Source organism: Cheilinus undulatus, linkage group 15 (genome assembly GCF_018320785.1).
Source record: "Cheilinus undulatus linkage group 15, ASM1832078v1, whole genome shotgun sequence".
Classification (NCBI taxonomy): domain Eukaryota; kingdom Metazoa; phylum Chordata; class Actinopteri; order Labriformes; family Labridae; genus Cheilinus; species Cheilinus undulatus.
Window position 1 is genome coordinate 7,439,822 of NC_054879.1, and position 16,591 is coordinate 7,456,412.

A 16,591-nucleotide genomic window follows, 5' to 3' on the forward strand; every position below is an offset into this window, starting at 1 on the left:
CCTCCTGATGGGTGGTCTCGATATTCAGTATTATATCATTACAGAAGGACACCGTTTCCATGTATCTGTTGGAGAAAACAGACATCGTTTGTCTTATTAGCCCCCAGCAGGAGGTTAATTAAATAATGCTTTATCATCTATTTCAGATGGCGTCACAGACATTTAATAGAATTAGTCTTGGCTGCTTTGGATTACCTTTGTTTTTCTTTATTCAGCCACCTTATTAAAACTTGTTTGCCATGCGCCGCTTGGCCGCTGGTATGTATCCGATTAACCAATGGAAAAGTACCATTGGCAGCCCAGTTCCTCCCCCTTCATCTCGTTGCCCATCACATCCCCTCCCTGCTCGGTAATCGCTATGTTTGGGTCTACCCTGTGTCCCCCTCCGCCGTGTCCTCACCGAGCGAGCCAGTGAACCCTGACACAGTCTCTCAGATCCGCCGGTCCCGGGCTGGCTGCTGCGTCCCGTTGCGCACAACACATAACCAGTTTCCAGCGCTGCACACTCGTTCGCGCGCGCTCCGGATCGCTCGGGCTACCTCAGGACAGAGAGAGAGAGCGCTACAACTTTACGAGAGGATATGATTCATGCGTGGATGACGGAGGATCGGTGACAGGAGGACTCGGGGGAGTTCAGGTTCAGCAGGAACAAGGACGAGTCTTGGCCCCTCTCCTCCCCCGAGCACTTTGCGCAAGGTGTTCCACAGAGAAGAAGCATCTACTGTGGGTTAATGACCGGAGGGACACTTTTCATGGATTTCTCTGACTTGTGATGCTACTGTTCTTCCCTCAGTGAGCTCGTGCAGCCTCTATAATCCTTTTCTTACCTCTCAAACTTCAGTCAGTGGATCTTTTTGGGAGCGACAGGATGGGTTCACGGACCGGGGCAGCTCTGCAGAGACAGACGCTCCTGTGGTTCATTGTAGGTGAGTAGAACACGCTGTTGCTCCGCTCATGTGGTAATGAATACATATGTTTAAGTGATTCATCCAGAGCGCGACTTCTGTTTTAAAAACGTCAGAATTATATGTGACTAAAAAGATGAATGAAACAAGCTGTTAGGATTGCTTTAATGGAGGTTTACTCTGCAGGGATAAAGAAAGAAAAACTCTAAAACTCACTTATCTTAACAGACATGAGCAAATCTAGTCATTTAATCTAAAGCTGCATCATTTTCCCAAGGGGCAAAAAAGTGCTTTCATAGCCTTGATCATGTCCTCATATATCATTAAATCAAGCTGATGGCCAGCTGCTTTCTTATGACATGATATGATATTAAACACACATGATACGTGTTGATTGTGCCTTCCTATGTGGTTCAGAGTGAACTGTTTTTCTTTGTATAAACTGGAGTTAAAAAAAGTGCATCCAGGAAGAGAGTTAAGAGTTTCAGGCTAGAACTGGCATTAAACCAAGTGTGATGGAGATCTGCTGGAACACTTTTTGATGCTTTTCTCCAAGACTTATGACATCAGGAGGAAGCTGAAGTCTTAAGTCCGTCTTCTCTGGTACTCAGAAGGAGATTTAAACTGTTTGGAATAAGCAGATGGTAAGCATAAGAAGGCAGCTCCTGTGCTTGTCTGGAGCATTATATCAGTAATTGTTCATTTTTCAATGTTTTGGTCCTCTTTACTGGAACATGAAAAAAGAAAAAACAATCTTATTTGGAAAAACAAAACTCTCTGTCATGAAAAATCTGGAAAAATATCCTCCAGTCATTGCAACTTAAAATTTACAAGTGGTGCCTTTGGTCAGGGGCGTAGCCAGGGATTTTGGGCCCCCAGAAAGAATATTACACAGGGCCCCTGAACTGGCTGGCTGAGCAACAAATGTTGCATCATTTTTACAAATATCTATGCATTTTTACATATTTTTGAACCATAATTTCCCCTTTCATGAGCAACTTTTTACAGGTAAAATTAAATTTACTTGCCTTATTTCATGGCGCTGGACTATACCATTTGGATTTTTTTTTTTTTTAAGGGAGGAGCAGGGCCCAGTCCGCTTTTGATTCAATAATGACACTAAGAAAAAATAATAAAAACACACTTTTCATTGCAGGCTTCTTAAAGGCCCCTCCATGATGCGGGCCTGAGTAATCAGCACCCTTTCCCCGTGCCTCTGGTTATATTGATGTCCAGCTTTTCACACTGAGTAAATCTGCATAGATGTTGCTTTCTGTTGCTTTTATTTATAGCTTGCTATCACACTGATCTAAACAAATAAAATAAAGAAATGAAGCTACCTTCAGACTAGGGCTGGGCAATTAATCGCAAATCAGATTAAATCGCAATATGACCTGCTGCAATTTTCAAATCGCAGACAGTGCAATATTTTTTTTTAACTTGGAATGTGTCAAAATACCAATTTGATACAGTTTTTTTGCAGCAGATTTCATGTTCTACACATTATGCATGCATACGAGTGTTTTTCATTCAAAGTAATTTACTAAAATCCTACTTTCCTCATTTTTATATGTTTTTTTTTTTTTAAATCAAAATGAGAATAAAACAATCATTGCCTTCAATACAGTTTCTATTGAATTTGCAATAATCAGGTCATCAATAATTGAGTCAAAATAATCACAGATATTTTTTCACAATTGTGGCACCTTAGTTCCATCTTTCTTATGTTGTGTTGATTATAATATAGAACAAATCATGTTTGTGTCTGTTTAAAATAAATAAGATGAAGAATTTAAAATATAACCTTGCAAAGCAGATTGATACACCCGTCTCCTTGTTTCTCACCGGCAAATCCATCATGTAAAGTTCCTGTCTTAACCATTTGGGCCAATTAGAAAGTGACAGGACCAATCAGTGATGAGGGGCAGTACTTTCTGGCATGGCAGAGTCGTGACATAAGCAAGCAGCAACAAGAGGCCGGTGCAATTATGGCAGAAGAGATTACTGTGGATGCTGCTAAAGCGCAAATTTTATCAGAACTTGACGAAATTTCTTTGTTAAAGGAAGAATTAAGAACAGCAGTGAGTTGTTTTCTTTTCAAAAATGACAAAAGTCGTGTACTGACATGTCTGCAGTCGCCACAGTCACGTTATGCAGTTCTCTATGGAGTTTAGTCCTCGGTAGGGGCGCAGCTCGATAGCGGCTACGTCACGTGTTTTGTTGCTCCGATTGACTCATAAAGATGTGACAGACAGAACGTTCATCCAATCACCTTCCAAGTTTTTTCCAAAGGCTCTGCCCTTTCCCAAATGCTGTGTATGAGTGGTTTACCAGAGCTAGCGTGCCAGGGTATTTAAAATAATAATTGCACATTAAATCGTAATTGCAATGTAGGGGATTTCCAAATCGTTCAGCCCTAGCATTTGGTAGGGCTGGTAAAAAAATCAAGTTTGGATTCTAACTGAATTTCCTCCACAAATTGTTCCATAAAAAATCACGAAAATGCAGGAAATTCAGTGTTGGATGCTTAAATTTCCCTGTTGAAGGACTGCCCTCCCCCGACTCAGTGTCTTAATATATATTACTTAAATTAAACCTTGTTCTTTTGTGAAAAATTAGTCCAAGTCTTTAAACCTCAGGTTTACCAAGTTTCCGGCTTAAAATGTAAACAGCCCACCTTTATTTCGACAGATTTCCCCTGATTCCCCTTTTAATGATTAGAGTCAGCTCAGCTCACCTGCTTATATATGATGATTTATATCAGCTTACAGTTTCAGGATAGAATAGAGGTGTTAAATATGCCAGAAATCATCAAAGTTTAGCGTTTATGACCTAAAACGTCTTTGTCCTCTAACCATAAACAGCTGGATCCTTTACTGATCCTGCAGGAGCTGTGCATTAAATCAGAAAATTCAGTCCTGGTCTGGTGTACTGATAAATTTCCCATGCCTGACATTTTTGCCTAACTAAAGTGGTTTTGATTTTTCTCAGTTCAGGTCTTTAGTAGACCTTAGTCTTTAAGTCTTAAATTTATGTTAAAGTGTGTATCAACCCTGGTGTTTGTTTGGTGTGCTTGGCTAAATGTGTGTGTTGCAGAGTTTTGTGTCTTCTAGAAAACATTTGTAGCTGGAAATCCAGTAACAGCGAAGGTTAGATTTATGCTTCATCAGCTTCATGGCTGAGAGAGGCGGTCCGTTGTTTCATGGCGGTGTGATCAGTCGGGAGATTCTTCCATTGAGTGATAAGTTGATTTTTGGTTTTCCAGTTTTGGAGGATTATTTTCTTGGTGGTACCTAGGAAAGTGAGGAGTGTATTAGATATGTGGTTTTGTCACGGTAATGCTCCTAAGATGCAGAGTTGTAGTGATTAGGGCTGGGCATTCATCAGAATTTAGACTGAATTATAATGTTCTGCAATTTTTAATTCACAGAACAATGACCCAATGTGAAAATCCATTTTTTAGAGGGAAAGATGTTATACTCTACTCATAATGCAAACATTTAAGTCTTACTTTTTCTATAAAAATTTGCAGAAATCTTACCTGGACCTGGAACAATTCAAAATAACCGGCACGATGTGTGATATTGTTGTAGCTGCCTTGCAATGTGCCCAGTTTACTGACTCATCTGAAGTTGATGCACATATGTAAATGTTGTTATTTAAGCATGTATCTAAATCTCATGGTGCGATGATACCTCTGTAACAAATCCACAGTACGGTATTTATCATGGTACAAAACAACAAATAAGAACTTGTAATAAAAAATGATGTCTGTATTATTATATAGGAATGGCACTTTGAATATTAGAACATGTTCAATAATAGATGCTTAAAGGACTGAAAGATGGACTTAAAGATACTTATACTTTGGCTCCAGTGTTTTCTAACTTTCCAAAACCTTTGTTGTCCACCTTGAGTCTTTGATGATGTATTCACTGATGCACCTTGTGATCTGTTGAGCCCTCGTTCTGTTGTGTTGTGGAGGGATTGTGAGGGCTTCATTAAGAGTCTTTTGGCATGGCTGTATTCTTCTTCCATATCTTCACGAATCTTTTCGGGGTGATGATTTCCCAGCTGGCTCCTTGTGTGACTCGTATTCTCCATCGAGTGTGTCACCGCAGTCTGGCAGGGTCTGCATATTGTTTTAGTTTGTGGGGATGTTTTAGTTGCAAAACCTATTCTGCTCCAAGATTCAAGAGATTCTCCAAGAACTGAAGTTGGAAGTAGTACAATATATATGTTGTTATGAATGTTATATTGTGCTAACTTTATGTAAAATCTACATGAGATGTGAGTTTATCACTCATCTCTTTCTAAATAACCAGAGTTCCTTCTCTTTCTGAGCGCTCTGTTGTTTCCATCTGAGTCTAATTAGTGAAACTGAGGACTAGGGTAAGTAAAAAATAATGACTTTATTTGTATAGCACATTTAAAAAGTGAAGTATACAAGCTGCTTTGCATCATAACACAAATGTAAAAACACAACAAGAAAGACAAAACCCCAACCAAAAAAAAAAAAAAGAAAACATGAAAATACAGTGAGCATTGTAACCCAAACATACACACAGAGCGTCATATTCTCAAAACACTCAGGGTTTGAAGTACGGCTGAATGATTTGGGAAAATAACCTAATTATGATTTCTTTACCTAATATTGTGATTGCGATTTAATATGGGATTATTTCAGGATTATGTGTTAAGTGCCTCATCTCATGTAGTTTCCAACAAAAACAAGAAATAATTCATTCTATACTATACAACACAATATGAGATTAAACTATGGCTGAACAATTGTGAAAAAATATGTAACTGTGATGATTTTGACTTATTTTGCAAATTGGATATAAACTATTGTATCAAAGGGTGTGATCATTTCTTTATATTTCTCATATTTAACAAGAAAAACACAATAACTAAAAAACACACTCGGAGAGTGCAGACCTTTAGCCCGATCTCCCAATAGTGAAGAATCCTTTAAAAAATTCCTGGATCCAGACAGTAATGCAGATCACTCCTATAATGTAATTCGCTGATAACTCCCTCCCCGGTGGGGTGGAGACACAGTGAGGCGAAGCATTAGCGTTACTAAGTGTGGACTGTTATGATGGAAGCATTGCCTGCCGGTGCCAACACATGCACTGATAGTCTCACCCATGGTCTCACCGGCCGACTGGAAGTCATGGCAGAGGGTGAATATTCCTCTATTCCTCCCAACATTGTGAGTATTCTCGTGACAATTCGCTATCTTTCTGTCTCTCTTTCAAACTCTATAAACTCCAAAACTTTGAATAGAAACACACACAAAAATGCTGCTGGGATTAAAGTTACTCATGTCCGCCATCTCCTGGTGTAAAGTGGTAACAACAGTAGAAAAGCTCTCGGAGAGTACAGCCCTCCGCCATTAGCCCTATCTCCCAATAGTACAGAATCTGTTAAACATTCCTGGATCCAGACTGTGATCCAGATCAGTCCTAAAATCTAATCAGTTCTTCCTTATGCCATTTCTGACAATTCCTGAAAATTTCATCAAAATCTGTCCATAACTTTTTGAGTTATGTTGCTAACAAACAAACAAACCAAATAACAAACTAACAAACCTCACATAACCTCCTTGGCAGAGGTAATGAAGAAAATAGGATTTTTTTTTTAACACTATTCTAAGAAAGATTGCCTGATATGTAATGCATACCGTAACACCTTTGCTGCAAAAAAGTTTCAACCTGGTATTTTGACACAAATTTCAGGTTAAAGAAATATTGCACCCTCTGTGATTTGAAAATTGCAGTAGACCATATTATGATTTAATCTAATCTGTGATGATCTGGGTCATCTGGGGTGCATGTGGGTCAGTCTGGTCTGTAGCAGCAGTGGTTTAAGCGCTCTCCACCGAGTCACCTGCAGAGTTCAGCTGCTTGTGCTGCACAGGCGAAGGTTTACGTTTGAGGATGAGATATCCAGCTTGTATTGATAACGTGCCCAGATATCCAAAATAAAATGATTGGGCTTAAGATTCAAACCTTGAATCAGAGTCTACAGGCTTTATGAGAAAAGTGCAGGTCAAGTTTCAAGCTGCATGTGCGATGTAAGTCTGAAACTGGTAGTGTGAGGGGCCGTCAGGAGGAGGAGATGGCATATGTTAGAAGATCGATCTCTGGATTAAATTAACTGATATCATATGTTTATACAAACAGAACTGATCTGAATTTGAATCGATTTTTTTAATCCAGTCCTTGTTCCAGTGTTTATGATATGATAATGATGTAGCATTCAGTGGCGACTACAAGCATAGTGAAGGGGGCAGCCGGGAGGATACTTGGAGAGATGGGGCATGGACCTGGCACAGGACCCAACGATGGCCTCCAGAAGGCCAGAGCAGTACAGGACCACAGGTACAAGACTGACGTAGGAAAGTGCTGAACTGGCATATGCACCCATACCTGACCTGATCCGTGTTTATTTATATTGACTAAATCATTAAAAGGTAGAAATGACTAAAATGTGACTACAGAAAACAGTGAAGTCGAGCTGGTGTTACCACTGATGCTTGAACACGTATGCTTTCTAGATATGCTGACATGTATTCCAGTTCTGTTGTGCTTACTTGCTTGGGCAGTTTTTATCACATTCCTCTTCAGTCACATTAAGCTAACGTCTCCTCTGTTCACTGGTTCTTTGTTCTGTGTGAACTGGAAAAATCTGATTGTTTACAGCCATTTCTCTGTAAGCAGGGAACAAAATGATGATGGTGTAAGAGGGCAGTAAATATAGGGGGAACAGTATCATCACCATCTGCTTTCATGTTTCAGTTCTCTAGAAAGAAAAATTGATTTAAAACTCCAAAGAGGAGATCAGAGGAGGAAAAAAAATCTCATAAAAGAAGGATTGTGATCAGGAAATGGGAAAGGAGTCCTGTGAATGTCAGTGAGGCTGAGGGTCTGAGGACTGGAGCAGAGCGGGGTTTATGTGTTTCTGCTTGACAGGATCGTAACATGAGTGTTGCTGTGCTGCTTCCCTTTGCCATGCTTCTTCTTACTGTGGAGAACTTACCCTGGAGCAGTCCACGCTCCAGATTTTACCATATTGCCCAGTTGTTAGAGTTCTCTGGCTGTGTGCATCCGTGGATTATGGGTAAGAGATTCTGAAAGGGGGAGTTTATTTGTTTGGTTGCTGTGTTCAAATATGAGATACCTTTCTCTAGAGTCCCAGACAAGAATCAATAACAAGCTAACATTCCTTGGTTAGATCAAACTGATCAGTGTCAAGAAATTTAGTCCAGACATTTTAAAGACCTGATGCCATGTTGATGAAGTTGTAAAAATGTTCAACTGAGTAACTGAATTTCTGTTCATACATGCAGTGGCTTTAATGGGCATGATCCATTAAATATGTTTCATCTTTAGTAGCAGCTAATCAGTAAATTGCATTAATATGTAACTTAAGTCAAGATTAACCAGCATGCAACAAAAACATCAGCTTTTTGCAATCTCAGAAGATTTTGGTTCTTAAGAGGCCACAATGACTCAGAAAACTCAAAATACCCTGTCTCTACTGAAAATCTATAAATAATAGGACATATTTGCTATAATAACGCTGTCTTCACTCCAGTGATGCTCTGAAAGAACATGATTTCATCTGGGTCAAGCAGCATTTCTTGATAAAAACAACCAGGGCAGAGAGAGGCATTTAATTGTGGGTCATTGTCAAATCAGCTCTCTGAAGAACAGGAGGCAATAAGCCATGACTCAGATTGCATGAGATCAGTAACATGACACGCCAGATGGATTTGTTTCACACATCCATCTGGTAAACCACTCATGAACAGCGTTTTGGAAAGGGCAGATGCTTTGAAAAAAAAAAAAAACTCAGTGCGTGATTGGATGAATGTTCTGTCACATCTTAATGGGCTAATCAGAGCAACAAAACATGTGACGTAGCCGCTACCTCGCTGTGCCCCTACCGAAGGCGTTAACTCCATAAGGACTGAATAACCATGGCGACTGTAGACATGTTAGTACACGATTTTTGTCATTTTTGAAAAGAAAACAACTCACTGCTGTTCTTTGTTCTTCTTTTAACAAAGAAATGTCTTCAAGCTCTGATAAAACTTATGCTTTAGCAGCATCCACGCTGATGTCTTCTGCACTGCACTGGCCTCTTCTCGCTGCTTGCTTCGTCACTACTGCCACTCTCGTAAGTACTGCCCCTCATCGCTGATTGGTCCTGTCACTTTCTAACGGTTCAGATGGGAGCTTTGCAAGATGGATTCGCCGGTGAGAAACACAGAAACGGGCGTATCCATCTGCTTTGCAAGGTTACAAGATCAGCGGACAAACCCAGATAACTTTCTTGTGTCACCAGGTCCTAGAAGTCAGTGGCGGGTACAAGTCCTTGACATTTCCCAGACTTTCTTTCTCTCCTCTCCGTGACTGTGGCATTACAAGACTAGTGCATCACAGTGATCTGTTAGTTATGTAAAATCTTTTTGTTTTAGTTTTTAACCCTTAGAGCATAGGGGCACGGATCCGTGCCACAGGCACATCCCTTTATTCCTCTCCGTTGTGCCTTTCTAATCATGTTCTCCATGCATTCGTAGCTCTTACAGAACATTTTCTAGTCATTGGCTGTCTCTCCGGGGTCTCTGAGGACAGCGTTGTCGTATACAACAATACATGACACAGTTTATAAAAATGATAACTTTTGAACCATAAGTCACAGAAATGTACTCTTTTTTCCTCTGAAAGCTGACCATTTTGCCATTCATTTGCAACCACTGATGTCTCCATAGCCCTTAAAGGACGCCGTTATAGTTGGCCTGGACATTCTGTGACTTTTCAGGTCTTTGGTGATTAAATTCACAGCGTTACATCTGATAATAAGCGTATTTTCATCCATCTTTAATGCATTTTCGATCATGTACTTTGGCTTTCTTCTTTAGCAGCACCATGTTTGTTGACATGCAATGCATTGTGGGAGTTGTAGTCGACCAGTTGTGTCTCTGCTGGTTAGAGGAGCGGCACAAATGAATCTAACTGCAACAAAGCACATGGACTTTTTCTTTTCTCTGTATATATGTAAATATTTTGTAAACCGTTTGTTACAGAGTGTTTATTTTTTCACTGTTTTGTCCCCAAAAGATGGGAGAACAAATCTGTGCAAAGAAAAGGCTTCGTCACTGTTGTTAACTGTGTGTTATCAATAAGAATCTGTGTTTCAAATTCGGATTTGTTTTTTTCCTTTTGTCTTTAGAGTCCTGTAACTTTTTTAAAATTCAAGTGACATTACTGTATTAGATATATTCTTAAAGCCCAGGTTTTCTTGAAAATAAAGGATGCATAGAGCTTGACTGTGCTCTACAGGGTTGATGTTTTATAAGCTTGGGGGGTGAAATGGGCTTTAGCATGGCACGAATATGGCATGGTACGGCTGGCCTCAAATCCTGATCCTGCTACTGTTTGGTGCATGTCTCTCTTTCCACAGTTTCCTCTCTCTTCAGCTGCCCTGTCAAATAAAGGCAGAAGGCACAGAAGTGATCACAACTTTTTAAATTAAATTGAAAAAGATGCTTTTGACAAAGCAGTGATAAAGAGCCCTCAGTTGCTCACTGGAGCCACAAATGGAGCAGAAGTAATCAGCATTCGCCAAATTGCTGGATGTGATTTCTCTGAAATTTGGTGAGGTATTCAGTTTCTTAACACATTGCAGATAATAGAAAAAGCACCCAGCTGATAAAGTCCTATTATTTTCGAGAATATCTAAAGGAGATGTCTTATTTCCAGGCTCTCTCTTTGCTGCATGCATGCATAGATCGGCCTCACTTAGAATATCAGACTTATGAACACATTCAGTTGACTGTAGTGCATTTCCTAACCTCTTACACTGATGCTAACCACTAAACGCTTCACCCGAGGCTGAACTGAAACATGAATCTCATCCCCTAACCCTGAACTGAGCTTTTGGCACAGTGAAGTAAGACTGAGAAAAAAAAAAATCACTGTAGACACGCTCACTGTGACGCTCTCTGACAAAGGTGTTCAGGCGAGCTTCCTCTGCTCTCTGCCCTTTGTTTCCATTTTCAAAGGCTTCATGTAGGTGTTGTATATTTACAGAAAGCAAAAGTTATTACTCATCACAGCAGCACTGGGAGTCACTATTCAGACATCCATTTAGATGCTGTGTGAAATCACTTTCCAAAAGTCTTTGATCGCCCAAGATCCCCAGATAAAAATCGCATCTCCAGCTGCTCATTCATCAGTCTAGGATACATTAGTCAGTCTGTCTTCAACACATTTTTAATCCCTGGCAGCCAGTAGAGCCAAGATCTGATTAATGATCTCCTCTATTGGAATCATTCGGGCCATTATAGATATAATTTTTACCTTTCTGTGGTTGTATTTCGAATAAAACTTGAAGAATAGATGAAGCATAAGGAGTCCTCTCTATGTCCTGTAGATATGAAGGGACTGGCACTGAGAGACACTTTAATACCCTTTTCCTGACGTGATCGTCTTTCATCTGGCAGCTCAGGATTCAATTTGAATTCCTTTGAAATATTTCACACACACATGTGATCCTCTAGACTGTAGTAAAATGACAAAATGAAGAAATTTTGAGCAACGTCTCAGGGGGAAACATACGGCTAATGTGACAGCAGGGCTGCAGTGACTGACTGTCCTGTACAGAAGCAGTCACAGCGGTTGTTAAAGTGTGCTCACACTGAAGTTGGAGGCTCAGCAGCAGTCGTGAGATAATGTTTGATGCAGTCAGCAGCCCCTTTACCTTGTTTTGATAAGTTTTGGTCTCAGACGTGTTTTACACCTTCCTAAATTCAAAGAAAGTTCTGAAAGAAAAGCTCAAGTTAATTGATTGGGGTTGGACAGGTAAATACAGAACCAATAGAGCTTTAAAAAATCAGCAGATTGAAGGGAAAGCTTCAGACTCTTGGGGCTATCTTTATGAAAAATATAAATGAATAAATAACAGATCCTTTTTCAGCCCTTAGTGGCCATCAAGTGTTTCCTAATGCTCAGTCTTGTATCTTTACCAGCATGGGTTAGGAGCTTGAATCAGTCAGATGAATGTTGGCACAACTGCACACTTTTGCACACAGAGCAGAGCCACCAATTCAAATAGCTGTTTCCCTGATTCCATTGTTTTTCCCTTATTCAGCCTGCTCTTAGGCCCTGTCCACACACAGATGAAAACGATATATAGCCGTTTTGTTTCGAAAAAGTTATCCGTAAAAAAGGGATTGTGTCAGGAAATATCTGTGTAAGCACAGAACCATTGGCCGGACCCGCGCAGGCGTCTTAAGAGAGCTACGCTATGTGTGACGTAATCGTTTCAAGAAAGATGCGGTTGGCCGTCCACACGGAGACGAAACCGTAGTCGTTTACGGATTTGTGCACTCAGGGACCCATTTACAAAAAGTATCATTTGCAGTCACCCAAAACGCTGTTTCCGTTTGGATGAAACGCCAATACGACAAAAAACTTTTGTGTATACTCCTTAATTCGTCTCCGTGTGGACGGGGCCTTAATGACAGCATCTGAAAGTACCACAACAGCATCAGGCAGGCCTGTTTAGTGTGTCCTCCCATCCCTGTCATGACAGATGTGAGAAACATTGGCAGCAAACGGCTGCTTTAGCCTATTAGTTAGCTTGATTTTTGTGGTGACTTAGCTTGTATCTGAAGTACTGTTTCCTATGCTTCTAAACAGATTAAGATCAGTCATAAATATATAAATATATATTTTTTCATGTTGCATATCAGCCGCATCAGGTCCGTTCAGCCATGAGTTCTCTGTCGCCTACAGGAAGCCTATAAAATGTCACAAACTACTTCAGCGCCCATAACGACCCACAAGTACTGATTTACCTGAGCTACATATCTAATGAAAAGGGTTAACACATGCAGGAACATCAACAAAAATGTTCAGTGGTTTTAATTGCGCCTCAATAGTTAATGAAATATTAACAATAAACCTCAGATCATTGCCCATCACTGTATTACCCTCAGAGAGAGGAATTAATGTTTTTTTTTTAACCCATACTTGCCGTGGATCACATTAAAACCAATGGTGCAGCACTGTGCCTTAGTGCATGCCTTGCCCCGATGCAGGAGTGTACATAAGGCAGTCCTTGTTATTCTCGAACCCATATGACAGAACAGCCTGACATCATTAGCATGAGTTCTGTTCTCAATATAGTAGCATCTTCACCACTTCACACAGTGGTCCTTCTACTAGAATCAGGCCCATAAGGTATTTATTATAACTCATTATACAGCATCATCTGTATGATGGTAATGAAAGCAACCGTTGCTGTTTTTCAGTACCCTGGTACATGGTCTTACTGTATTACCGCCCATTCCTACAATCGATATTATTGTTTCATGGTTAAAACCCTGAGAAAATAGGTCTACATATGTCTTTGCCTCTGAAAGAACTTTAAATAACTATGATTAGTGTTTACCGTGTTTTATACCATGATTTTAGTTCATGTGTACAAGTCTAATTTTGACAGTCTCAGAAAAGACAAAGCCTTGCACCCCCCCGATAATATTTGGTTCCCATCCCCACCCTGGACCCCAACAGGAGCATTTTGGGATTCTTAAGCCTTAAAATACAGATAACATACACAGAGCACTGTTTGTGTCTTACTGATGGATCTGAGTTTAAATTCAGTTTCTTTTTGGCCTTATCAACTCCAAGGGGAAATATCTAGCTCTTTAATGCTTTTTTCGGTAATAGTTGCCAACTTTGCCTCTTTTTGGCAATTTTCTGGGCATTTTCAGATATTTTTCACTGAAATTAGCTGTCAGCTGTGACTTAAGCAATGCCAATGAAAGCCTTTGAGCAGCACCATATATTCACCAAGTAATATGCTCATTTGTACACATGGACTTATTGCAGTGTTATTTTAACAATGCAAAGACTTAAACTTCTGACCCGTGTTTCTCGCAGTGATTTTTGTCAGTCCCTGCCCTTAAGCACAGTGGGACAGATTTCGGTAACCCATGACATTTCCAACAGGCCTCTGCCAAGCAAGTAGTGAATGGAGATAGAAAACAAGCTTTCCCAAGCATTTGTCTTTGTATTTCTGTGTGTTTCCCGTAAAAGGAGACAGAGTCGAGGACAGAAGACAAGATACAGGCCTCTTGATGAGGTAACTCCAATAATTTATTAAACAGATAACCTTAAGTGCGTCAGTGATTGTTCATCAAAACACTTTGGCAGTAAGTTGTTGTAGTTTCTTTGGCTTGAGTCCTGCAGCACCAGCAGGCATGCATCCTGTTTTTAAAGCAACAATGAGAACACAGAGAGAAACGCTGACCCCCCACTGCTACAGAAGTATTTCTGTCAGTGAACAATTCTGTGATGTCCCCCCAAGAGACAGAACGTGTTAATTTTTGTCAGGTTTTTGCCTCTGTTAAGCTCTCCTCTCTCTTGAGAACACAGATGCATGGCCTGTATAAGAGCTCTCTCGCTGTATTTCATGTGTTTCTGGTGTGAAGGACTCTGGGGAAGCATTTTCAGAGCGTCCATATATCAGCAGAGGGAGAGAGAGAGGGGACAATGGAAGTAAGAGGCAGTCTAACAAGACAGAGGGAGATAAATGGAGTAGGAGGGGCTGGAGAGTCAAAGTTTTAATAGTGCTGATATATCTCTGCTTCTGTTTTCTACACTGTGTGTTTCCACATGTGTGTTTTCAGTGCCTGTGTTTGTGTGTGTCCTGACAGACAGCCCCGCCCTCTGGGCTTTGGCTAATTAGATAAATGGTGAGCGAGGGATGAAAGGAGCAGAGAAAGCTAACAAAAGTAGCCATGCCCCCTTTTGATTGAGCTGTTTTTCATGTGTGATTTTAAATTATTCTCTACACACTTCCTCTCCCTAGAGTCTTTTCTCAACATTTTTCTCTCCCTCCTTTTCCACTGAGTGTTTCTTACAAGGGAAGTAAATGCAGCAATACAAGGAGTGACAAATAACAACACTGCTGCACATTTCAGTGAGATGTTTTCTGCAAGCGAAGCCAACAAATCAGGAAATTCAAATAAAGACCCAAGGTCACGCACACACTCCAAGCTGAGGGTTTCAGCTCTCTGAAAATCTGCTTTGTATTCAGCATTTGTTTGCAGCTGCAGAGCACTTTACAACACAAAAATCAATATGTGCTCAGAAACTTCAAAATTATATCAGAATTTACTTCAAAGACTCTATTTTATACTCTATTAAGAGGATTAGTGGGTCTAAAGGCCAGCCATGATTGGTAATAAACTGTTTCTATCTATTTTTGTTTTTATTTCATTTAATGCACACTTATTTTTCTATTGGTTTTTGTCAAAAAATATGTTTGGTTATTGTAGTCCATTAAGTATTAGTGTAAAACAACATGTAAATCCTGTGAATTTATCATCAAGTTGTTTTGGCATTCTAACTGCAAGAAGCTTGCAAAGAGGAACCTGGGTCTTCGTCTGTACTGTCAATACTACAATAAAAAATAGAGCCAGTTATTAATACTAATCCATACAGCGCCCATGAAAAGTATTCACCCCCTTTGTTTTACCTTTTCCTGATTTTATGAATCAGTCATGGTCAATATAATTTACCTTTTTTTTTGACAATTAAAAAAACCTCTCTAACATCAAAGTGAAGACAGATTCCTACTTAGTGATGTCAGTTTTATGAAATAATATAAAGTAAAATAAGTAACTGCACAGATATTCACCCTCTTCAGATCAGTATTTAGAAGATGCACCTTTGGTTGTATCTATGTGGCTAGTTCTCAGTCAGGCTTTCACCTGGACACTCCAATTTTACCCCATTCTTCTTTGCAAAACTGCTCAATTTCTGTCAAGTTGCACGGGGATCAGGCGTGAACAGCTCTTTTCAAGTCCAGCCACAAATTCTCAATGGGATTGAGATCTGGACTTTGACTCGGCCACTCCAGAACAAGCTGTACGCTTCGGGTCATTGCTGGAAAATAAATCTTCTCCCAATCCATATTCCTCCTGCAGACTGAATAAGATTGTCTTCCAGGATCTTCCTATATTTTATTGCGTTTATTCTACCCTCTACCTTTACAAGCCTTCCAGGGCTAGCTGCTGAGAAGCATCCCTGCAGCATGATGCTGCCACCACTGTGCTTCACAGTGGAGATGGTGTGTTCATGCTGATGTGTGGAAGACTTCACTTGACCATGGAGTCTTCCACAGCATTTTGGCGAAGTCTAGTCGAGATATAATACCATTTTTCTTCAACTTTTGCTTCGCCACTCTCCCATAACGCTTTGACTGGTGAAGAACATGAGCAACAGTTGTTGTCTGCAGAGTCTCTCCCATCTTAGCTGCTGAAGCTTGTAACTCCTTCAGAGTAGTCATAGGTGTCTTGGTGGCCCCTCTCAATAGTCTTCTTTTGTGGTCACTCAGTTTGTGAGGACGGCCTGGTCGAGGCAGATTCACACATGCGCCATATTTTTGTATCCGTCCCCTGACTTATACTTTTCAATAACATTTTCTCTGAGTTGCTGGTTGTGTTCTTTTGTCCTCATGGTGTAATGGTAGCCAGGGATAAACCAGCAGCTGGACCTTCCAGAGACAAGTGTCTTTATACTTAAATCTCTTGAGACATATTCTCTGCACTCAGATGATCCCCATTTCACTAATTGTGAGACTGCTAGCCCCAGTTGGCT

The 16,591-nt window shown here is 40.3% G+C and overlaps 1 protein-coding gene across 1 annotated transcript in view; it reads left to right on the forward strand.

Moving 5' to 3' along the window:
* The first annotated feature begins 511 nt into the window (after positions 1-511).
* The window catches only part of ramp1 (receptor activity modifying protein 1), a 115,114-nt gene continuing 99,034 nt past the window's right edge, over positions 512-16,591 (forward strand). The window contains exon 1 of the mRNA XM_041806603.1: positions 512-926. Within this exon, the coding sequence (XP_041662537.1) occupies positions 869-926 (58 nt within the window). The 5' untranslated portion in view covers positions 512-868. The remainder of the gene's footprint in view (positions 927-16,591) is intronic.